We start from the raw sequence: 24588 nt of genomic DNA on the forward strand, positions 1-24588 counted from the left end.
TGCTTCACTGGAACCTGGAACACAAACAAATGATAACTTCTGCAATGCTGTCCAACCTTTTATACGCTAGTTTCGCTCCAAGCTTATCGCGGCTTTTGCTCTGTAAACATGAGTCTTCGCACGCTCGCCGGTCACGCTGGTTGACGTCATCGAGTCTATTTTTATCAAATGATTTCATACTCATGCGAAATTTTGTTGTTCTTGCTGTACATGCATATGTACATAAAAATGTATATTTGTATGTACATATGTATCTCTCGTGTTTCGAAGGTTGTAAAATGTTACCAGAAACGTATTGGATTACAATTATTAATGAAATAAAAAGTAATACAAAAATATACAATTTATTTGCTTTGAAGAATAAGGCAATGGGCAGAGCCGAGAATGCAAAAAAAGCGAGGAGGAACATTGTGAGACGCGTCCAAAGTGCATACATTAAAATACATAATATTCTATGAACATAAATACATACATACATAAGAAACAATTACATTTTTTTAGATTTTTTCTGTTTACAGTTTTATTTGTACATACATATGTACATAATTATGTACGTATGTATGTACATATGTAAGTTCATCATCTATGTCTACACATCTGCTCACAACAACACTCCGATTCAGCTCGATCTCCCCAGCAAGACTGTGCGAGCGAGAAAGAATGAGCTAGCAGATGCATCACAGATGGATGCAGACTTTCATCCTTTGTGGAGGCGGAAAGGACATGGCTATATCGACTCGGCTAATGATATATTCTAAAATGCTCAAGATTATACATATGTACATATGTACATATATCCTTTGTAATGGAAACGGGTCCGAAACGGTGGTTTCATCCTTCGATAAAACTACTCGACAAAATTGAACTTTTTTTCCGCTTCGAACCAAACCCAATTTTTCTGATAGACTGAGGGTTTTTATACCCGGTACTCGAAGAGTTAATAGGGTATGTTGTATTTGTGCACAAAGTGAATGTACGTAACGCACAGAAGAAAACGTTTCCGACCCCATAAAGTATATATATTCTTGATCAGCATCAATAGCCGAGTCGATTGAGCCATGTCTGTCTGTCTGTCTGTCTGTCCGTCCGGATGTCCGTCTGTCCGTCCGTCCTTCCGTCCGTCCGTCCGTCTTGTTGAGCGCCTGGATCTCAGAGACCTTAACAGCTAGAGCCACCAAATTTTGCATCCAGCCTTCTGTATTCTCTCATTGTTACAATTGTATTTCAAAAATGAGCACAAAAGGGCGAAAACCTCCCAAAACTACAATTTTGAAGATAAAAGAACACTAAAAAAAACACAGAATTGGGATCCGATTGGATCATTATTATAGTCAGAATGAAGAAATTAATTTGCAGTGGCTAAACCCACCCCGTCCCGCAGCTTTTATTTGTTTTTTGCACATTCTCTCATTCACACTCTGCTTCACTCAGTGTACGGCCTCTGCCTCTGCAGTGTGTGGTTCTTGGGGAGGGGGCGAGCTAAAGGAGCGTGTTAGCGTGAGAAGTGATGTAGATGTTGATAAAAGATGTAAAAAAAATTTAAAATTTAAAATTTGAAAAAAAAATCGTTAAGGTACAGATGTTCTTCTGAATACCGGGTATACAAGTTGTGACGCGTAAGAAGCGTCTCACACGTCCCTTCTCATTTTAATTATTTTTCGACTTTTCCTGAGGTTTTAAAGTCCAAATTTCGTTATAAATACAGCACAAAAATGAACATTTTTGCATTTCAAAGCATTGTATTTCAAAAGTATATGATTATTTTTCAAACGGTAAGCTGAAGGCAGAAAGTGTTTGGATACACTTTATAGAAAAGCTGTAAAAAGCACAATTTTTTGTCTTTAAGATAATTTATTGTTTGTTAAATATTTGAATGCGATTTTAATTCTCTGATTCCTGAATATTAAGAGAGAATAAAAAAATGTTTAGAAGATTTTCAATGTCTGCTGATTCAGAGGAGATTCATTCGAGGAAAGTGCGGGAAATATTAAATAATTAAATAAAATATTAAAGAATTAAATAATAATGTAAACATGGAATTTACAGGTCATTATATTTAGATTAATTGTTATTAGACCTTTTTCGATAGTTATGTGTTGTTATTGAAATAACCAATGTTTTGGTCGGGTGTATTTTTAGCTGTATACTAAGAAATGTGCGTGTGTTCAGTTGAACATTACTTTTATTCAGCACACCACTTCACCAAGCTTCAAATTACATATTATTATCCAATTAATATAGACTAAGTGGGGTTAATGCTTTTAGCCCGTTTTTGCAACTTATCGGAAAAAATTACATTTTTCAGATGCTTACTATTCACTATTGCAGACGCAATAAAATGTTGTACTGTAGAAAGAATGGACGGAAACTGTCTAACTCAAGAGGAAACCATTGAAATTTCAAATTTGATTTTGCAATATTCAAATTTATTGCTTTTGTAAACAAGTACTAAGCGAAATGAAATCGTTGGAGCGATTCAAATCAAATTACATTTAAACAATCAATCATTCAATCAATCAAATATATTTTTTATATAAGGAGCTAAAAGGACGTGTTGGCGTAAGAATTAATGTAGATGACATATGTAGAAAAAATGTAGAATGTAACATTTAAATAAAAAAGAAGCGTCTTACACGTCCCTTCTCGTTTCTTTTCGATTTTGTATTATGAAAACTAAAGAATAGAGTTAACAGAGTGCTTTCGAATAGCAAACACCAAAAGCTTACATTTTTCTTTTCTATACTTTTTTGTAAATTTTTTTTATTTAAGATAAGCATATATGTATGTATGTACATTTGTGTGTATAAGTTGTTGTATGAGTACACAGCCAAACACAAATAACTGAAACCTTCTGGCATATCAAAAAAGCCGCCGATAATGCAAATTCATCGATAGTGGTTTTAACCAGTTTGTAACTCGATTGTTCCGGGGGTTTTACCACAACGAGTTGGAGCAAACATTTGCATTTCTGCAAATATCAATTGCAGCTTGCGTTACAACGCGTTGTATGCTTGTTTTTTTTTTAAATATGAACCTTATTTTGTAAGCCATTCCAAAATAATAATCCCGTCCTAGCTTGCTAGGTTTATTTAAAATTTAAAAGTAGTCACTAATTATACTGTATGGTTAGTGACAGATTATCGAAATCGAGTTAATTTCCAAACTTTTCCATTGTTCCAAAAAAATACCAGCATTTCTCGGGATTTTGGTGTGCGTTTTCATGTGGTATATTTTACTCATAAATGCGTCTAACATTGGAGCATGAGACTGTTTTGACACAGGAGAGAATTTCCCTACCCATATGACAACAGGAGAAAATGTCCAAGCAGTGGTGCCAACTCTCGGGTCATAAAAAAGCTAAACTAGCCTTTGAGAGCAAGAAAAGTCCGAAAATTGTTATGTCAGCTAAGAAAAACGTTTGGGTGCTGGAACGAAATTTGTATTGTTTTGATGTAGTACTTCTAAAAACTTATCAAGGACTTCAATCATATCGTCTTCTGCAGCTGAATGTTGGTGTGTGACATTGATTTTCCCTACCTATTTTAAGAATAATGCTGTCACTTTGTAATTATGAAAGCATTCATCTTTCTGGACTAGTCCGTATAAACAAATTTCTTTAGAGGCAGATGTAATAAACAGTTTTATGTTTCTTTGTGCAAAAGTAGATGACGGAAACTTATGTTTGGCTGTCTTGGTATGTGCAAATTGCTATGTTTTGCATTGATGATATTTCCCACCACCCGCAATTTTATTATCCATCCCGCAACCGGCAATTGAAAAACGCTAGATCTTGTGGAAATAGCTAAATTGCCTCTCATATTGAGCCGTAAAAATGAGAGGAGAGAGTCAGCTCTCTCCGCTGACCGTTTAGTAACAGGAGAGGATTTCCCTGACCGTTTAGTCACAGGAGAGGATTTCCCCGACAAATTGCCCATTCACAATGGGACACAATTTCCCATTGACGAAATTGCGCGTTCACAATGGGCGTCTTTTATTATTATTTGTATCATTCATTCCTCCATTCCATCATTCAGTCAATCTTTCAATTTTCGTGAGTCGGAGCAAAATCCGACAAAATACACCTAGCGTGTACTCCTCGACTGCTGCAACATACGTTATTATCACCATTCACAGTGGACGACGATTGCTGCGCGCGCGCCATAAAAAATTGAAAATTCTCGAAAAGTGTGCAAAAGTTAACTGTCGAATTAACTATTGTTCATATTATATTTATGCATATAATATAAATATTTTATATGTGCATTGGATTCCCGTTTGAATTCACGATCTCTACGCGCGCTTGTGTGTGTCTTTCTGTGGCGCGGCCCCTGAATGTGAACGGGTTTTCGGTTGTCTGTGAAGCCTTATGGAACGAATTCGCGAGGCTGGCCTCGGGCCCCAGACCCAATAAAAGCGACACAAGGCTGGGTTTTCCTTAATGCCAAAGCCTCCGCTTGTAAATGCCACAGAGGCCTGTTATTCTGCAGATTGATTCAATCGATTTTTCCATTGAAACGCTGCTGCTGCTGCTGTTGCTGCTGCTGCAGTAAATGTGAGTGTGTGTGGTGTGTTAGTGTGTGGGTCCTGCGAGGACTCTATACAAATAAACCATTAGGTTAGGTAAACGAAACGAACAACAATAGGCCCTGCATGAAGCCACGGAAGGAACTTAGCCCCTCGTCCATCTTCCAGTCCTTTTCAGCTGCTGCAGCTGCTGCCGCGCGTGTTGGTGTTTGTGTGTGTGCACTGGAACGATCATTCCCTTGCTTGTGCGTGTGTGAGTGCACAAAATTTGAGTAAATTCCGTCCGCGAATGCGCAAATTGCCATCTTGCCATCCACCATCCAATTTTGCACCAACGGAGCCAGCCTACCGCACCACAACGACAGAGGCCATAGAATCGAAAGAGAATGCTCTGGGAGACCTGACATTTCCATCATCTTCATTATCATCATCCATCCCCTCTGGATGAACAGCGCTGCGCCCGTCTCCACTCTACCCTGTCGCTTCTTCTGCTGCTCTGTGGGTGAGTACTCTCAAAATATTCGCGTATAGAAAGTTGTTATGGAATACTATGATGAGGGGAGCTCAAGCTGGAGTGGGATTGGGATTGGAAGGGGAGCTCCCTCTGTGTGTGGGGGGCAGGTCATAGGTGTCTCTTTCTCTGTCTCTCTCTGCGGTTGTCTTGCGTCGCCTTGTCGTGGTTTTAAGCTCTGCTGTAGCTCTGCTTTTTAGCAGACATTAAAAGGTCAGGGCAACCCGACCCCCGGAGCTTCCGTAATGTATATCCTGGGCACGTACCGCGCGGTCTTCATTATGCCCCGTGTTGCAAGCAGTTGCTTGACATCGTCGATAATCGATTTTGAAGCGACAAGGCAATCAGGAAGCGGTGCATTTGACAATCAGCCAAGTTAATCACTGGTTTGGCCAAGAGTTGGTTAGCGTTTAGCATATTCATGATTATGGGTAGCGGACATTGCAACCGCTATTCCATAATGCGACACTTTTGTGGAGCAGTGGATCATTGGGGAGGTATGGAGTATGGAGTTGGCGGAGTAGCGACTCCAGGAAGCCGCTAATTAAGCTTCAATTAAAGCAGCTTCCGCTGAGAGTCGCTCTACTCTCCCCCCTTCTTGTGTATGTGACATATGTTTGCCCCTATCCCATCAGCCACTTTCCAATTTTCACCCGAGCAACAACAAGTACTTAATGTTATCTAGCGGCTGCATTTTCAAAGAATTCCCCTGATAAGTACCACGCCCTTATCAGAGAGACCGATAGCCCAATCGCTATATGTATCAGTATGTACATGTGTATGTATGCTCGTTATTCGCGATAAACAAGTTTTAAATGTGCGAAATTTAGCAGTCCAGCCAGTACGTTTGGCAGAAATCTTGTTATATATAGTATATAGTTATGTTTGTATGTATGTACATGTGTACATATGTATGTATAGGTGTGTGGTGGGGTTCTTTTCTGCCACATTCAAGGTCAGTTGAACGCCCTGATTTAGGTCTTGTTTGATCTGCAAGCTTTTTGAAACCAAAGCATATGAGCCGCGTCTCGGTTTACGTCAGACAAAAGGCAGGCCCGCACAGCGTTTCAAAGAGAGAGGGTAAGTAGAACCTCCTTGTCAGGGGACTGGGCCTTGGGCCTGGAACATTGCCAAAGTTTTCGAGACACCCCACAAGTTGACAATGAGCGAGGTCCTCAGGCGAGACTCGGTGGCGTCTCCAGCCACCTCCATCTAGCAGCAGTAGCAGCAGCAGCTGCTCTTTGAAGTCTTGTTGCCGCTTTCTGCCATTCTGGTTTCTCGCTTTGGCTGGCTTTACGATTGCCTCCAGTCATGCCCAACAACTGTGCTCAGAGTCTCTGGTCAATGGTCAAGACTGTCTGTGGCCCGACCCGTCCCACCACATGCCGCGTATCCCTCTACAATGGAGAGTGTCATGTGGCGCATGCCGCTGAAAAAGCGCTGCCAAGCGTGAAGTACACCACACCATTCATTGTTTTTGCCAGAGACCACATTCGACCAGAGTCGGGCTCTAGATATACTACTATTCGTACTCGTACTAGCGGATCATCTATCAGGTATGAAAAATATGTGTATTATGGCATGTCGTAAAAAGCTATTTTCTTGATATCCCAAACACTTAAAGAGCAGCCAGCAGCTGCCATGAAAACGCAGGCCCAGACCCAGACTAGTACTCAGACTCGGATGCACAGAGACTTTCTCTGTCATATGAACAATATTTTCAGTAGTTGGCGGAGTAATTGCCAACGCAATGAGTTGTTGATTAAGCCAAAAGAGCTCCGGAAAGAGAGAAGACGGATGGATGTATGGACGGGCGGATGGAGGGAGAAATGCTAGTCACCATTTCATTCCGGTTCATTCCGGCCTGTTCCAGTTCGTTTGGATTCGGTTTAAGACCAGGCCAATGAACGATTCAACGCCCTCGACAACTTAAGAACTCTAAAAACAAATCAAAATTGTCGCACACTGTGTTTATTTTCTTGGCAAATTGGAAAGAGAGTCATCGCGGTTTCTCATTGATTCATCTGCTGTAGAAAATTAACTATTAAGAACTCTGACGAATGAGAGAATAAGCAGTAGGGACGTTTGTGAGACGCTTCGTACGCGTCACAACTTTTATACAGTTCAGTGTGCGGCTCTGGGGAAGTGGGGTGGCGAGCCGAAAGGGCTGTGGTGTTAGAAGGGATGTATGTAGATGTAGAAAAACTGTGAAAAAAAACCACTAAGGTACTGACTGAGTACCGGGTATACAAGTTGTGACGCATACGAAGCGTCTCACACGGAATCAAAAGGCTCGAGTAGAAAAATGTATCCTGGTATTACACTCTAAAAAGTTCTGATTTTATTTTTGGTGTTTGTATATTTTCCCCTTTATTGGGGCTGAAACTACATTACATGTGCTGTTGCCCAATCTTCTACTGAGTCAAGACTTTCCTTTAAATGCAAAACGAAACTTTTGCGTGCCGCCAAAAATGTTTATAGCTTACGGCAACATCAGAAAAAGCAACAAAAAAATAAAAAAAAAACCATCAACTGTTAAATCAACAACAATCCATGGATCCACCGATACAGAGGCAACTTCAAAAGCGATTCAGTCGGCCGCTTCTTCCTGCTCTTTGCCGTTGCAAGAGCATTGCCTTGCCCAATGCCCTGAGAGACAGAGAGAGAGAGAAAGAGAGAGTCAAATTCCCGACTCCCAGTGCCGCCGATCCCCAATGCCCCAAAAGCCGCGTTCGTGACAGCCATCGCAGCCCCGCCCTGGCCCCCTGGCCGGGCCGTTCTTCTTCGATTCACAAAACATTCGGCAGCAACGCAACAGAGGAGTTGCAGCCCCCAAAACAAATTGAAGAAAGTCTGTGAATGGGAAAGACAGGGGCAGCTACGGAATCGGCTAAAAATTAGAGAATCATGCTTACAATTCTTTTTCCCGTTCTGTTCTGTGTGCATAATATGTGATAAGTCGGCAGGTGCAACATACACAAAACGAAAACACACCAGCAATACCATTAAAGAAGGGGAAACATACAGAGCGAGAGGGAGCAATAGAGAGCGATAGAGAGACGTGGCATAGAACCCGGAAGAGTCGAACTGTTCCCCTCCGAAAAGTGAACTCGTCGCCCAAGTCCCACTCCTAGTACCAGTCGCAGTAGCAGTACGAGACCCACTCCCTGCCCCAATCCCACAGACATAAACTGTGCGCGCAACTTGCAACTGCAACACATTATTGCCGCGACTGCGAGGGGGCTCCCACTGCCCCAGCGACTCCGACTCCGACTGCGACTGGGGGCTTGGCTGCAGATGCGGGCCAGCCAGTGGCAGGCGGCCGCTCGATTGTAATTCGCGTCACAAATGTTTCACTTCATTGGAGTTTCGTGGATCGTCGCCAGAACAGGAAGTGCTTTGACAAACAACAAACGGTAACATCGGGGAGTGGAGTATACCTACGTAGCCCCAATGGGCTCGACCAAGGCTTACGAGCAGTCCACCTGTTCAGAGGGGGTGGGAGACCCCCACGACACACGGTTCAATAGCATATCAATTGATGATAGTCGTCGCCACAATCAGCCATCCAAAACATTAAGTTCTGGATGTGGGTTCGTACCCCAAAAGGGGTAGATACTGCTAATCCCATGCCATCCGAAGCAGAAATAAATTGCTATAAATACCCCGCTGTACATACATACATATATGGGAATAAATTGTTTTCAATGCAACTTCCACAACGGACAGCAAAACCGTGCGATGTATGCAAGTGAACGTTCTTCCCCATGAGCATATGACACAGATAAACCGATTGCCCGGGCGATGGGGATTGCATAAACATCCATCCATATGTTTTGCACCGTATGTTTACAGCGCGTTTCGAAACAATAAACTTGACAGCCAATTGGCGCATGCTCACGCTCGCTCCACGACAACCACCAGCTTCGAAAAGCAACAGAATTCAAATTTTCAAATGTATTTTTGATTGATATTCTTCATATCTTAACAGAACTTCAAACAGTACATATCCATCCAACCACACTGAATAAGAGACGCGGAGGCTGCACACAGCCTTTATAAAACCATTATTTGCTAACTACGCTGACATCTCTACTGTCCTTCTAGTGCTTCGTAAGTACTAAATTTAATTTTTTGAGACTCAATAAACAAACTTTTTTTATTCAAGATATTATTGGTGTTCAGTGTGAGAACATAAAACCAGCGGTGGGCAGACTTGTTCCATTTGGGCATCGTCACCGATACATACATACATATGTATGTATGTATGTACATATGTATGTAAACACTGAGGATCTGCGGAATTCTCCAGCGATGATAATTTATTTATGGGCTGGTTATCGTTTTCTGAGTCCATCTTGTCGGGTCCTACCTGCCTGTGTGTCCTTTCATCTCCAGCTGGCAATAGCTGCAGAGAGCTTTTTGCTCAGGGGTAATCGTAGATCAGGTATCGAAATCAGGTATTTCTTGATTTGCCCAGAGCGCGGAATAGTCTGCCTCTCCCCTCCTCAGCACAATGAAAATATGCCAATGTGTGATGGCAGGAGGAGATGTCTCCGCTGTGGCGGTGCGACTGTTGACTGTCTCGGCCAGACAGAGCAGAAGACTTCAAAGCCAGCAATTAGCGTGGAGCCAAGCGCTATCCCATCTATTTACGCGCTTTTTGCACTCGTCTTTGCAATTGTTGCTGTGGCTGCTGCAGCAATTAAGTTGCCATTGCCTCGACACTGCCACGTTCAGAGCAGCCTTATTTTTGCTCCATCAAGCGCTGTAATCGAATTAGAGGCTATGAGGAGGAGGAGGGGCTGTCCCAGGCTTTGGCAATTGAGAGCGTCGTCCATTGATTGGAGTTAATGTGCCGTGACGACTGGCCCTTGAAGGGTTTCCAGAGGGTCTATTCTCCAGGCGAGAAACCGCTGCGTGTGGGCGCCTTGAACGATCCGACAATACATCTCTCTATGCATGCAGCGTCAGTTGCCTGTTCCCGCCCCGCACTCTCTCTGTCTCGCTCTTGCTCGATGTTGCATAGAAGTGACAGAGGCTCCGATAAGGCAAGGCGTTGCGGATCGAAACGAGTTTCACCCAAGCTTCCGAAACTACCATCTTTCACTGCCATGGCCACTCTGATCGATTCTGTGGATATTGGCGGCGACAACTTCATTCCCGACGACCCGCTGTCTGCGGCTGTCTGCTTTCAATACGTATCCAGTAGATGCTTTTTGTGTGTCTACTCGAATCGTTGCCGTTGCAAACATGTGTCTTTTTATGGCTTTTCCTTTGCTTCGTTCCATTACAGGCCCTAGTGCGGCCCCATGTCTCCACGAGGCAGGCACTCAGAAGCTTCCCATCGACGCGTTCTCAGCGCCCCCCATTGCGGCATCCTTAGCGTCTTCTCAGCGCCTTCGAGTGGCCTTCATCTAGGGCGGGGGCCTAGACTCTGCTCTTTAACGTATCTTTAAATTGCACTCGAGTGGGGCCCGAGGGCCGCAGTGCCGCTTGAACCGGACTTTAACATATCGTAAGAAAATGTTGTTTTCTGGATTTAAACCCATTTTCTGGCTCTAAAAGGAGGAAGAGACCCACAAACCGGTTGGCACTCTGCCGTGACTATTCGCCTTCGAGGTATATGTATCGTACCAGCACACAATGTATATTCGTTAAGTGATTCGCTTCAAATGAACTTGCAATTATCTGAAAACGGGAGCAACTTCATTAATTTGATTCTTCTCCATTTGCACTCTCTGCTACAAACAACAAAAACTCGTGATGAAATCTCCAACATTTTTTGGCGAATCTCCGAGAGATCACATAACAACATGGCCCTAATGACGTGTGTGTCTGAATGGGAGTCCAATAAAAGACCAACACAAGCAACCAGCTTGCAGAAGAGTCTCCATTGAAAGTGGAGAACATTTTATACTCTTTCAAAGGCAAAGCAAGATTCCTGGTTCCGTTTAATGAGAGATGATTATCCCAAATAAAACATGCATGCAAGTAATGTTTAAATGGTCTACGGGAATTACCGTGTTATTTATTGATTATATTAAACAAAGGAATGAGAGATTAACTTCCGCAAGGCGAGACTTTGTATGTCATCACCACTCGGCTGATAATTAAAAACTAACTTAAGAACTCTAAACTTCCAACTTGCAGACCTTTAGCTGCCGGCCACGGCGCTCGTCGCTGCCCAGCAAAAGTGCTGACCTTGCGCCTCGTGTGCGGTGTCCAGTGGCGGCCGGCATCCGGCGATCGCGACGACGGCGATCCCACGGGTGACGAAACTGCTTATTTTACAATAATGCAGAATTCGTCCCACCCAGTGGTAAATTTAGTTAACTCTTGTTAACTACTCCCTCCTTCAAGACTTGACCGTCCTCGGTCAAGCTCATGCTCTTCAGCATCTGCTCGATAGCGACGGTGTTACCCTTCTGCTGCCTGCACCGCATCCACCAGGAGACGCCGATTAGAGCAGCGCACCCGACCACGCCCACGACAGCGGCCAGTGCTGGACCGATCGTAAGGTTTGTTTCGACTTTGGTCAGGTGCTGCAGATTTTCCTCGTTCAGCTTGTGAAGATACGGCAGGCTCAACAGCGTTTGGTGGCGGGTGACATTAATCCTCGCCGAGGTAGCTACGCCAGGTACTCTCTTTGGCGCATTGTTGAAGTTGGTGTATTTTGTCCCGTTGACGTGAGCGACTTGGTCAAAGGTTACCAAGAACGTTCCCGTAACATTTCGCTCAGGGCCGTCGTCGGTGGTCACAATGGCGGTGGCATCGTTGATTACCACGATACCCTCATCTATCTCCAAGATCGGGGGCAGGTTATTTGGCTTGGTTTCGCAGTGGGCCACAGCGCCAAAATGCAGTTCTTGGGCGCAGCTATCCGCCGGTGCCTCCTTGCAGAAGGCTAATGATGGGGCCCCTTGCATGATGAGACAGCGATGATCTTGCTGCCGCACTCTGCTATAACGTCCTCAGGTAGATGGATCGTTACGCCTTTGTGTGCTACTGGGAAGATGGTTATTTTCTTACAAATGAGCTTAGGTCTAGGCATTTCGATTACAAAGATGATTAATTCCTTATTAGCTAGTGCTCTCACATTACCAGCGTCCAAAAGTTGGGCTACACTGATATCGGTGGAACCTTTCCTCAAAAAAATCGCCTCTACGTCATCACTATCGATGATAGCCGGATTTACGATATTTACTTTAGCCAGCGTAGTGGCGATCATTAAGTTCTGCAATTCGAGCGTCATCATTCTGTTTCTGGTTAAGAGTGTTTCATATAGATGGGCAGTGTTAATTTCTTCCTGCTTGTTTACTTTTAATAATTGGTTAACGGTTTCGGTAAGGGCATTTATCTGTGCTTGAGTCCTTGAATTTATGGCTATCTGTCTATTGTTTGCATTTATTAAGTCATACTCGACCTGTCTTGTCTGTTGAACACAACGGCTTATTTACTATACTTTCTTTTAACTTGTCCTAGTGGACTTGAACTTAGAGCTATGAATCCTGATTTCCTAGACCTAATTCCTTATCTACCTCAAATTGTCTTTGTGGACCACCCTCCCTTTAATAAGAACGGTGGTTCCCAGGTCTGCCTCTACCTTTTGTTCGGCGCAGAGGGGAGTTAGTTTGTTCCCTAACCTCCTGTTGGTTTTCACCAGGACCTGCTCGCCTACATCAAAGGTCCTATTTTGTCTGGCCGGGTTGTTCCTATCTAGCTGTTCTTGTTGGGCTTTTGCTAACTTCAACATAATCTCTTCCCCAAGGTCGCAACTTGCATGGACCACATCCATAGGTGTCTTGTTTGTGACAGAGTGGATGGTTCGATTGTATTCGATGGTCGCTAGAATAACTAGTTCAACCGTATCGTCCACCTGGCGTTGCAGTTTTAAGCACCTGGCTATTTCTAAGAGGGTGCTATGGAAGCGTTCCACCTGTCCGTTTGACGTGCTGTGCAACGGTGGGGCATTCGCTACATCAATGTTGAACTGGTTCTTCAATAAAGACCGAATGGTCTCTGAATTGAAAGCTGCCTCATTGTCACAGTAGATGGTTCTAATAGCTGGGAAGGTGTTTATCAACTGTAAAATTGGTATTTTCACGTCTGTGATCGTGCGTGAAGCAATCTGCTGCGTTATTGCAAACTTTGAAAATTTGTCAATTGCAGTGAGGAAGTACTTCCCCTGCAGTGGAAAAATGTCGATATGAATCAACTCGCCTACCCTTGCCGGAATTGGAGTCACCCCTAACTCTTGCTTCCTAGGGTGCCGGTCATACTTGGCTTTCTGGCATATCCTGCAGTTTATCACCACTTCTGCTGCGATTTTTTCCATCTTTGGAAAATAATAATCACGCAGTACCTGTTTCGCATTCTCCTGGGCTGCCCTGTGCGCCCGATTGTGTTCAGCTGTCATTATCTCTCTTCGCTCCCCGTCGTTGGTGATGTCCGTCACCAAGGTCTTGCAAAATCGAAATTTTGTGTCCGGAAAGGCTCTTACGAGATCGTTTTGCACAAACGCCAAAGTTGGCAGAGTGCAGTGAATGGCGTTCACGACTCCAGGCTTTACCACTTCCTTGATGGACGCAAAAGTGTGTCTCGACAGGCAAAGTCGATCTTGTGACGGGTCTTTTCGGAGAAGAGGATGTGAAAACTGCTTGGAAGGGTATTTGACTCCTCCAGGATTATCTGATTCCTGAAGCAGTTTACTGGTCTGTCTGTGGCCTCAATTACGTAAGTGAGCGAGGCTTCACTATGAATTGTTGCTGCGTCGGATCGACTCTGGCTTTCTAACGCATTAATGTTTTGTCGTGATAGCGCATCCGCTACGTGATTGTCCCTGCCTGGTTTGTACAATACCCTTGCGCCGCATTCATCGATTCTCGCCTTCCAACGTTTTATCTTGGAATTGGGGTTTCTATCTGAAACCGCGAAAATCAGTGGCTGATGGTCTGTGTAGATGTTGATGTCACTCTTTCCGTACAGGTAGTGACGAAGCGTATCTAGGGCCCAGACTATCGCCAGAAGCTCTCTTTCATTGGTCGCATAGTTTAGTTCTCTGTCTTTCAGAGTCCTAGAAATCATGGTTATGGGTCTATTATTTTGCGACAGGACCGCCCCGATGCCACTGGATGAGGCATCAGTGGTTAGGTCGAATGGTTGGTTGAAGTCTGGGTAGTGGAGGATGACGTCTTCCGACGCCAAAATGTTCCTAAGTTTATCAAAGGCCTGTTTCTGAACTTCATCAAACTGTATGGGAATGGCTTTCGAGCGTTGCTTGCTGATCTTACCATATTCCCCCTTCAGAATGCTAGAGATAGGTCTTGCTATCTGAGCGAAGTCTTTTATAAAACACCTGTAGTAGCTGGCAAGACCCAGGAATGATCTTACGGCAAACAGGGTGGAGGGTTGTCTAAACTCCTGAATAGCCTTGACTTTATCGGGGCTTGTTCTCGTGCCCTCGGTTGACACCACAAAGCCCAGGAACTCCACTTGTCCCTTGAAGAACTGGGATTTTTCCTTCGACACCCTCATGTTCGCGTCGTGGAGGCTGCCAAGCACGGTGTCAATGTCTCTGACATGATCCGTCTCACTTCTTGAGAATACAATGACGTCGTCAACATACACGTAGCATATCTTACCGATATGCTCCCGTAATATGTCATCGATGGCCCGTTGAAAGATGCTTGATGCATTCCTGAGACCAAATGGCAAACGGCAGAACTCATATTTGCCTCCGTTAACTGAAAATGAGGTCTTTTCACGATCGCGTTCAGCTAACGTGATTTGGTGGTACCCTGACTTCAGGTCAAGGGTAGTGAAGTATCTTGCCTTCCCCAGATTTGAAAGTATCATAGAGATACAAGGCATCGGGTACTTGTCTGGTATGGTTTTGAGTTAAGCTTGCGGAAGTCTATGACTAGCCGCTTCTTGCTTGAGCCCGAGTCGTCAGTGCCTTTCTTCCCAACAACCCATATGGGGTTGTTGTACGGAGACCTGGAAGGCCTAATGATTTTGTTCCGCAATAGGTCCTTCACTTCATCATTGACGAAATCAGTGGCTCCTACAGGAAGGGGTACATTTTCGAATAGATTGGTTCTTCATCCTCGGTTCTAATCGTGGCTACTACGGCTGTGTTGAAGGGTAGCATTTCAGTCGGATCTGCAAATGCCTTTATACGGCTGGACATCATTCTGAGAAATTCATCCCTAACTGCCGGCGGGACCTCGATGTCGTCCACTTTCGTAAAGTTAACGCTGGGGCATTTGTGGAATAGGATCCTTTCAGATTCCTGTCCAAAGTGGAGATTTTTAGTCCCCAGGTTTATATTGACGCCAGCTTCCGTTAGCGTGTCGAGCCCTATGATGCCATCAAAAGTTGACAGCTCCGGCAAGATAAAGAACGGGCATTTAATGCCGAATATGGTTAGAAAACATTTTTTTTTTTTTTTATTGAAGCCGTGCAGGGATTTTACAACAAATGGGGCTTCTACAGGGACAATTCCCTTGAGTTCTTTTAGTGGTTTGATATAATTTTTAGCGGCCCCAGTGTCTATTAAAAGGTTTAGCGTTCTCCCTGCTACTGTTCGTCTGACGAACGGGAGCAGGGATTTTCCCCTAAAAAATTGACAGTATCACTGTCGTACCCTGCACCATTGTCCTCATCAATCTCCGCCACTGCTTCCGATGCTAACTGTTCGTATTGTTGTTCGTCCACCTGAGCGAGGTGATCGACCCTCTGCCTGCGCTGGTCGGAGAATCTCTGGGATCCAGCTGGCCTTTTATACGCACCCTGTTGGTGCCCGTTATTAGGGTTTGCTGTAGCCGGTAGGCCTGGGTTGTGCCCCTGTTGCTTTTGAAAGGCAGTTGGCTGACGGAATTTTGAGGAAGACGGATCAACATCCATCATCTCTACTTTGTCTTGGCTACGGATTCCACCCGTTTGGTGGTTCCCCTGATTGTTCGTGTAGAACGGGTTCTTTGATTGTCTCTTATAGTGATCGGGCTCATTCTGTGCGCCCTGCTTATATTTTATTCGGTTCTGTGGTTTGTTTTCTAAAGCTCTTGCGTAATTTGTTGCAAAATCGTGCCTATCATGGTTGGCCTCAATTTCCTGCGCCAATGCCAAGGCCGACGGCAAGTCCGCAGGCTGTGCCGCAAACAGTGTATCCGTGAGGCCTCTTCTTAAGCCCGAAACGAAGACACGGAGTGCGTCAGCCCTATATTTTTTCGTTAATGTATTGCGCCTGTGCGGCGTCTTGTGACATAATTGTCTTGTTCGTCAGAAGGGTGAGCTTCTTCTCAACCTCCTCGTAGAAGTTATTAATGGATAATCCACCCTGCCGTAGTGTGGCAAGCTCCTGCTCCAGCAGGTGTATCGGACGCTTGTCCGAATATGTAAAGTCGAGACGATTGATGATTGCCTCAAAGTTCAACACTGTGTTGAACGACGCTAAGAGTGAGTCAGCGGGCCCTCTAATCTTGTTCCTGATTATTAAGACCGCTTGATAGTGCTTCGAGCTTCCTACAAAACCCTCGTACAGCTTATAGGCAGCTTTTGCTGCCTGGCGCCAGGAAACATACTGCTCCTGGGCCCCATTGAATTCCGGCAGCGTTTTTACCGCATCCAGAGCTTCGTCACATTGGACCGTTCGATCCAATGTGACCGCCTCGTAGGCCCTGGCCTCGGGAGCCTGAACTCTTGCAGCCTGCAGCTGGTCAGTTACAGCCTGCAAACGCCGATTAAAGTCAGCTTTTTGTATTGCTAGCGCAGAGCTGACCGCCGCCTCTATAATGGCTTTGATCTGATCAGGGTCCATTCTTTCTACTCTTTCCACGGGTTCTATTTCAAGGTTTAAACTGAGTCCGCCGAACAATCTCTCTAAATCAGAAATAGGCATAAACGGAATTTTTTCGGTCGCCCCTCCTAGCGTTTCGTGTGTCTTGTTGTGGGTCAGATCAAGCTCCGCCGGGCCGTTGTTACTGTTTATTTTCTTAAGGAATCAAATTCAAGTTCCCTCAAACACAGATGTCGTTGTTGTTGCCCGCCGACAACAATGTATTTATGGTGCGGTGTTATGTTTCCTACTTGCGCTTAGCGCAACCAAAAAAAGATTAAAAAAATTTTTGTTTGAGAACAATGACAGTCGAATATTTTTGAATATAAAAACGTTTTATCTGTTTGGTTTTTGTTTTGTTTTGTTTTTTTTTTTTCTTTTTGGGCGATAATTGAAGAAAAGTTTCACTTACATGCTCCTCTTTTATTCTCCTCCACTTGGTAAATTATTTCTTATATTATTCTGCGTTGTCCTCCTCTCTCTTCTATCGTCGCCGCTGCCCAAAGCCGTCCGCTCTGGTGTAACAGTTTGGGGTTAATTAGTGTAGCTTTTTAGTGCAATTGTTGCACGCACTTTTTATGTTCGTGTTGTGAAGCGGGCGTTGTCTCCGCGCTTCACTGTCTCCACGTCTTTTTTTTTATTTTTTATTTGTTCTCGAGCGGGTTTGGTCTCCGCACTCGATGTCTTTTGGTCTTTCTTGTTTGACCTTTTTTTTCACTTTTTTGGCGATGTTCACTTAGCGGGCTTTGTCTCCTCGCTTACTGATTTTTGAATCCCTTTCTTTTTTTTTCGAGTGGGCGTTGTCTCCGCACCCGATACTGTTGATCTTTTGATTTATGACTTTTTCACTTTTTACCGATTTTCACTTAGTGGGCGTTGTCTCCGCACTAATTTACTTTCTCGGGCGGGGGTGGTTTGATCGTGTTGGGCGCCAGTAATGTTTAAATGGTCTACGGGAATTACCGTGTTATTTATTGATTATATTAAACAAAGGAATGAGAGATTAACTTCCGCAAGGCGAGACTTTGTATGTCATCACCACTCGGCTGATAATTAAAAACTAACTTAAGAACTCTAAACTTCCAACTTGCAGACCTTTAGCTGCCGGCCACGGCGCTCGTCGCTGCCCAGCAAAAGTGCTGACCTTGCGCCTCGTGTGCGGTGTCCAGTGGCGGCCGGCATCCGGCGATCGCGACGACGGCGATCCCACGGGTGACGAAACTGCTTATTTTACAATAATGCAGAATTCGTCCCACCCAGTGGTAAATTTAGTTAACTCTTGTTAACTTGCATGTATGAGTTATTTATCAACTAGAGAGATGGGATTATCGACGCTATAAAGTGCAAAACTACCAAGCGAATCTCTGGGACAACAATGCGGCATACGAAATTGGATGCCCAGAAAGTGTTTCGGCGGGGCACAACCAAAACAGTTGGGTCAATGTGCCACTGCTATATGTTGTAAACGACACTGGAAAAATAATAATAATAATAAGCGAAATCAATAATATGTATAGCCAGATAGTCACCAAATGGGGAACCAACTGTTTACAATACAGAAAAATCCGGACACATTTATCCTATGCACTATGCACAGAAATTTCATTTGTGGCACTGTATTTCGCATGTTAATCTCTCAGTGTACTAGCGTTTGGGCCATGAGACAATGAGACTCCTCATAACTTATGTATGCCCCCAGACTCAGACAGGGCCCAGGCGATGTGGTGTCCCAGTTCTGTTGGGTGTTCGGTGCTCGATGCTCGCGGCTCGGACAGGTGTCGCGGTGCGGTGTCGCGGAGCGGTGTCGTGTCGGGTCATGTGGTGTGGGTTTGGCCTGTCTGTCGCCTGTGAACTAGTTCGAGTCAATCACTGCCTTGGGGGCCTTCCACTTTCCTTTCGGTCCACACAGCAGTTGTGCCCAGTCCGTCGTTAATTTCATCTGCCAGAGCAAAACGGATCCATGTTTCGTGCAAGCGTGCAACTTGACCGAAAAACGGAATTTTGGTCGAATCTGTGGTCGGATAGGATGCCGGGTGCACGGGAGGTACGGGAGCAATACCTATTTTTGCCATCTTGCAAAAGGTCGGTGGCATGCAACTTGTTTGTGTTTCACATTGCGAGGGGAAATGGGAGCGGGATGCGACCGAAATGCCAGCATCCCAAAAATACGCAAACCAAATGTGGGTCGACACAAGTGAATCACTCACGATTTACACTCATCCTCTCACTCCTTCTTCTTTGTCTACTCCTCAGTGGGCGAGTGAACGACGATGTCTGCCACTCTCTTCGACATGGCTGCGCAACCGGAGGAACAGCAACAGCAACAGCAACAGCATCTCTTGTCGGCTCTTGAGGAGCAGCAGCTGGTGGCTGGACTGGCCTGTCTAGAGCTGAGTGAAGGAATCACAGCAACCAGCAACTGCGACGGCAGTGACAGCGGCCTGGACGTGGCCAGCAGCTGCTGCCTCTCCCGGGTGACGCTGCAGCGGGGCCTCAGCAGCACCAGCGGGGGCTACACCAGCAGCAATGGCCTGGAGGATATCTACGACAGCTGCGAACTAAAGGTGGTCTCCGCCTCCACCGGCACAGTGGATCTGGCTCCCAGCGAGACTTGCAGCGAAAAGGAGTCACCCCCAAGGCGCACGAACACCAGCAACAGCGCGGTGAAGAAGAAGGTGGCAATGTTCGAGCCGGAACAGAATGCAGAGAGTGCCACCCCGAGGGCACAGCCTCTGGAACAGCTGCGTGGCAGAGTGGCCAACCTGAAGCGAGCCGTGAGCTTGCCCAGGAACAGTGCGGCGCCTCCGTCCCCGGCCACACCTACAGCTGGGAGCCGTGAAAAGGCACGGCTCTCGTCCGCCTCCTTTCGGCTTCCGACCACGCCCACGCCCACGGCCACGGCCACACCCACGTCCGCGCGGATGGCGCGTCCTCAGAAACCCGATACCCTACCCAGCGCCCTAAATCGGGCCCAGTCCGTGCAGCGTCTCGGCCAGGTTCAGAGAACCCCATCCCTCAGTCGGGCACGAACGCCAGGAACCCCCTCCGACGACGGTCGCTGGCCAGCCAATAGGGGAGCGGGAGGAGCACGTCGGGGAATGTCTGTGACTCCGGAAGTAAATGTCTGTCGGATGAGGGGCAGTCCGGCCCCAGGTGGCACCCTTCCGCGCCGCCGCAAGCAGCAGTCTGTAGAGGATTTGACGGCCGGACGGCTCTCCAGGAGCAACTCGATCAGTCGAGCAGCAGCCGGCACGGTGGACGCCAGGATGACGTCTTCGGTGATGGTGGTGCCCACGAGCAGACGGAGCCTAGCTCCGGCCACCGCCAAAGTGAACTCCCTGCGGCGTCCCCTGCAGACGGTGCAGGGTAGGACGAAGATCTATCACGAGACGGCAGTGCAGACGGCGCTGACCAGCGAGGACCTGGAGCAGGTCCTAGGCGGGGGGCTGCTTCAGACGCGATCCTTGGACGCAGTGGAACAGAGGGACCAAAGCAGCCAGGCGGAACCAGACCAGCGCGACTTTGAGCTGGAGCAGTTGCGCCAAGAGGTGCGCCAGCTGAGCGGGAAGCTGCAGCGGGAGCGGGAGGAGAAGCTGGCCATGCAGCAGGAGCTGCACCTGAACACGGAGCGGGTAATGGGGATGCTGGAGCTGGCCCGCGTGGTCAGCGCCAGTGCTGGAACTCCTACCTCTGAGGACAGCAACGATGGCGGCGGCCACGACAGCCTCCTTATGCTGGAGTCGCAGATACAGATGAGCGGACACGAGCTGTTCGAGCGACAGCAAGAGATTGGCCAGCTGCGCACCATGTGCCGCACCCTCCAGTTGGAAATGCGCCGTTCTCTGGCCACGCAGCATCTGTTGATTCAGGAGAAGGCGGCCATCGAGCAGGAGTCCAGCGAGTTGCAGGACTTCCTGCAGCACGAAAAGGCCGCCCAGTGCGACGCCCTGCGGGAGCTCGAAGCGGAGCACCAGGCGGCCAGGACACATCTGGCCCATCGCGAGGAGGAGGCTAAAGTACTTCGCGACGAGTGCCGGCATCTGGTCCGGCTGAACGAGCAGAGGCGCCAGGAGAACCGCATGCTGCAGACCAAATACGCGGCCCTCGAGACCAAGTCGCGGGAGCTTATCCACCAGCAGAATGCATCGGTAGCAGGCGCCTCCACGGCCCTCTCCGGACTGCACTCCCGCCTGGATGGACTCGTAGAGCAGCTAGTCTACTCCTACAGTATTTCCGAGCAAGATTTGGAGGTAAGTTGACCCCAAAGTTCCCTTCCTATGGCATTTTTGACCATCTAACCTTCTGTTTGCAGGACATCCGCTTCCAGGCAGAATCAGAACAAGTCCCCAATGGCATCCGCCCCAACGGACTGGACCTTCCGCTCTGTCCGGCCAACGGTGGAGAAGCCATTCACACGCTCGTCCTGGCCAGCGATGGCTCCCTGTCGCCGCAGCGCAACCAATCCTTCATAGCCGCCGTCATTGGTGCCATTCGCCAGGCCACCACACACTCTGGCAAGCGTCTATCGCTGCGTCAGGCGGGAAAACGCAATGGAGGAATAGGAACAGGCTCAGCAGGAGAAGGAGGAGGAGGCGGTTCAACTCACAACGGTTCTGCAACAGCAACAGCAACAGCGACCACGGGCCACGAGCAGCCTGGAGAAGATTCCGACTCTACGGAAATGCTGGACTCTGAGACGGAACCCTGCCTGCTAATGATGGACAATGTGCTGGAGGATGTGGTCCATCCGGACTCGCACTCCCACAACATGGTCTCTTCCTGCACGGGCATGATCTCCCAGATCGAGTTGCCCACAGAGCTGATCAGTCACCAGAATGCAGGCGACGACTCACTGCAGCAGCTGTCACAGGCCATTACCAATCGTCAGCAAATGGAGCTGCACGTGCACAAGATCAGTGCACTTCCCATGAAGTAAGCAGTCGCTATGCATCTTATTATAAAATTGCATTTAATTTCCATGGGTTTGGTTTCCTTGCAGTCCTCGCGATCAGTGCAACACGGAGGAGTTGAGCTGCCACGACTCGCTCGCAGAGCTGCCGTCTTTAATGGAGTACAGCACGGCTCAGGCGGTGGTGGACCAGGTGATCGAGGTGGACACGCTGGTCACCAAGTTGCTTAAGGTCCTGAGACTTGTTCAGCTGGACAACGACAATTGCATCCAGCAACTAATTGTGGACAAGTGAGTGGGGAGCTTTGATTCCTGCTCTAATTAAGTTTTGACATATTGTTTGCTTGTCTGTGCTTTTTATAGGAACAAACTACAACAGCACAAGGAGGATATGCTGGAGAAACTAAAAGACTTGGAGGACGTCAACCTGAAGCTGCAGGACGAACTCATGGATGCCACACAGGAGCTGATGATTAAGGGGAGCGACCTCAGCGGAGCCAAGGCTGAGATGCAGCGCCATCGCAACGAGATCGACGTAAGATTCTAGAATCTAGATCTTGATTTAGTGGATCCTTTTCTGTTGCGCATCCTTCGAAGACATTTCTATATATCGAGTATCGTTCATGGGCAGATATATATATACCTACATATATGTTTTCATACTATTTTACAAATCAATCTCTCTACCGCGATCTTATTTTATTTTATTTGAATCATTTAGTTTAGTTGTAGTCTTAATTCGAAATAAATCACTTGGCTTATTTATCTCTTGTGTTCAGCATTCGCTTCGAGTTCAGATCTTTGTATATAATTTATTTCACTTTGTTTCCAATCATCACTCCATCATCTCTGCATCAACCACACCACACGACATCGATGGTATACGACAGTCACAAATCAAGCTCAAAAGCGCACTCTTTCGTTTAAAATGAAACCCAGAGCCCAGTCCAGAAAATACAAATCTAATTGCAATCGCTAATCCTTCAACTGCCCATCCTTTCAACGGCCAGCGCCTCAACGAAGACATCTGCACGCTGAGCACGCTATGCAGCAGCTACAAGAAGCTGTCGCCTACAACAGAGTTTCCGCCCATGCGCCTGCTCTCACCCCCCAGCCAAGAGACCGAGCAGGGCGATGTGGCCGGTATCCTCAATCTGCTCAAGATGTGGCACGCTGGCGGTCAGCTGCAGGATCCACGCCTTAGTGCGTATCTGCGAACGGTATGTGTCAGCCAGGTGAGCCTCATTCAGATTCAGAGCACATCTAATAAAAGTTATATTTAAAATAAATTTTCTTCCTCCCCCTCAACAGGTATCGAATTTGCCGCAGGATAACAACAATGTGGAGCGTCTAAGGATATACGCCAACCAACTAGAGCATGTATCAAGAGTGCTGGGGGACGGCTTGCCCTTGGAGCTGCACCCGCCGCTCCAGCAGTTGCGTGAGGACATGGAGATCGTCAGGCTAAACGCAAACTGGACGCAGCTGTTGGACCTAAGCGAGCCTGATCAGAATGCCAATGGGGATGTGGCCACATCGTTGCAGTTGCCTTGAATCGTGTCAAATTGTTGTTAATTCTATAACTAACTATTAGAACTATTGCCAGTTGTTTAACATTAGATACATATGTACACGTAGATAGTTACAAATGTTTGCGTCCAGCTCTCGTCTGTAATGTGGATGAGAGTCACCAAACTCCAAGCAAAAAATTAGTTCTAAACATTTTAGCCCCCTCAAAGGTTGAACTATTTTAAGAGAACAAATATTGTTGTACCATACAAGCTGCTTCAGCAGTGCCATGTGTCGCTACAAATGTTTGGCGAAGGAATCAGTCCCTTTTTCCAGTCCTGGCGTCCCATTAAAAGCATCATAGGTATTCCTGCTGTTAATGCATTAAACCTTGCTCCCAATTTTCCTTTTGAACAAGCAAAAATCGGCTTAGGCCGGAATTTAAGTTCGTTTGCATTTCCAGCAACATAATGTACGATAGCCAAGATTTCTGGTGAATCTGTAGATCACACGTTTAATAAAGTCCCAAAATTACTTCCATCCTCCTACGCGAACAGACAAGTCCATTTTGCACTGAGAAGTGCTCTAGCTTAGAATGGCGAGGAAAGGTGAAAGCCACGATCCGACTTTGAAAGCAAGCTGTTTGTTTAATACACGTACAATAAATAAGCATAAACTAAATACATACATACATATGTATAAAAATCAACTATGAATGAAAAAACAATTTCGTACAATTTTTGAAATCCCTTGAAATGGTAAGTACTTGCTAGATAAGTCTATGGATAATATGTAAGTACATATATGTACATTTATGCTGTGTGTATATATTATATATAGACTAATATATATTGTATATATGTTGTATTTAGTGCGTGGAGGGGGATACAGCTGTCCTCTGGTCGCCGCTGTCCCTTGTCTTTTGTGTGTGTTGTGGTTGCTCTGTCTTTAAATTTACAAATAATCTCACAATGTGGGTGCTCCTCATCAGAGCACCCTGGCATCCTGCCATCCTAGAAGGAGGGCTTGCTGCTGCCCATGCTGCGGGCCGGCAGGCTATTCGTCTTTGCCGTGGGGTTGTCACGGGCTTGCGAATGGGCCACCACGATGCTGAGGCACTGCACCCACTCCTCCGCATTTTTGCCGTCCTTGGGCTTGAGTATTAGGGTCTGGTCGGCGGTGAAGATCTCGAACGCCTTGGGTATGTTGCGTGCCCCCCGCGACACCTTTACCGATCGGATCTGGTTCACATCGATGCTCTCTCCTCCGCTCTGAACAAAAATCAAACCAGTTAGG

The 24588-nt window shown here is 46.4% G+C and overlaps 2 protein-coding genes across 7 annotated transcripts in view; one reads left to right on the top strand and one right to left on the bottom strand.

Annotated features, from left to right (window-relative positions):
* The first annotated feature begins 4118 nt into the window (after window positions 1–4118).
* LOC117894632 lies at window positions 4119–24016 on the top strand. Of its 3 annotated transcripts, none has more exons than XM_034801798.1 (7): window positions 4119–5026; window positions 19128–21124; window positions 21187–21806; window positions 21874–22074; window positions 22147–22318; window positions 22794–23003; window positions 23095–24016. In XM_034801798.1, the coding sequence occupies exons 2-7, from the start codon at window positions 19145–19147 to the stop codon at window positions 23335–23337; spliced, it is 3426 nt and encodes a 1141-aa protein (XP_034657689.1). In that variant the 5' UTR covers window positions 4119–5026; window positions 19128–19144; the 3' UTR covers window positions 23338–24016. The 3 variants fall into 3 exon arrangements, with proteins under 3 accessions (XP_034657689.1, XP_034657688.1, XP_034657690.1); XM_034801797.1 differs by having other exon boundaries at window positions 4120–5026; window positions 22794–23018; XM_034801799.1 differs by lacking the exons at window positions 22794–23003; window positions 23095–24016 and adding an exon at window positions 22674–22767 and having other exon boundaries at window positions 4127–5026.
* LOC117894633 (protein melted) overlaps window positions 23916–24588 on the bottom strand; it is a 32540-nt gene continuing 31867 nt past the window's right edge. For all 4 annotated transcript variants that reach the window (XM_034801803.1, XM_034801802.1, XM_034801804.1 and 1 more), the window contains one exon: window positions 23916–24563. In XM_034801803.1, the coding sequence (XP_034657694.1) occupies window positions 24306–24563 (258 nt within the window). In that variant the 3' untranslated portion in view covers window positions 23916–24305. The remainder of the gene's footprint in view (window positions 24564–24588) is intronic.

Source organism: Drosophila subobscura, chromosome J (assembly GCF_008121235.1).
Source record: "Drosophila subobscura isolate 14011-0131.10 chromosome J, UCBerk_Dsub_1.0, whole genome shotgun sequence".
Lineage (NCBI taxonomy): Eukaryota > Metazoa > Arthropoda > Insecta > Diptera > Drosophilidae > Drosophila > Drosophila subobscura.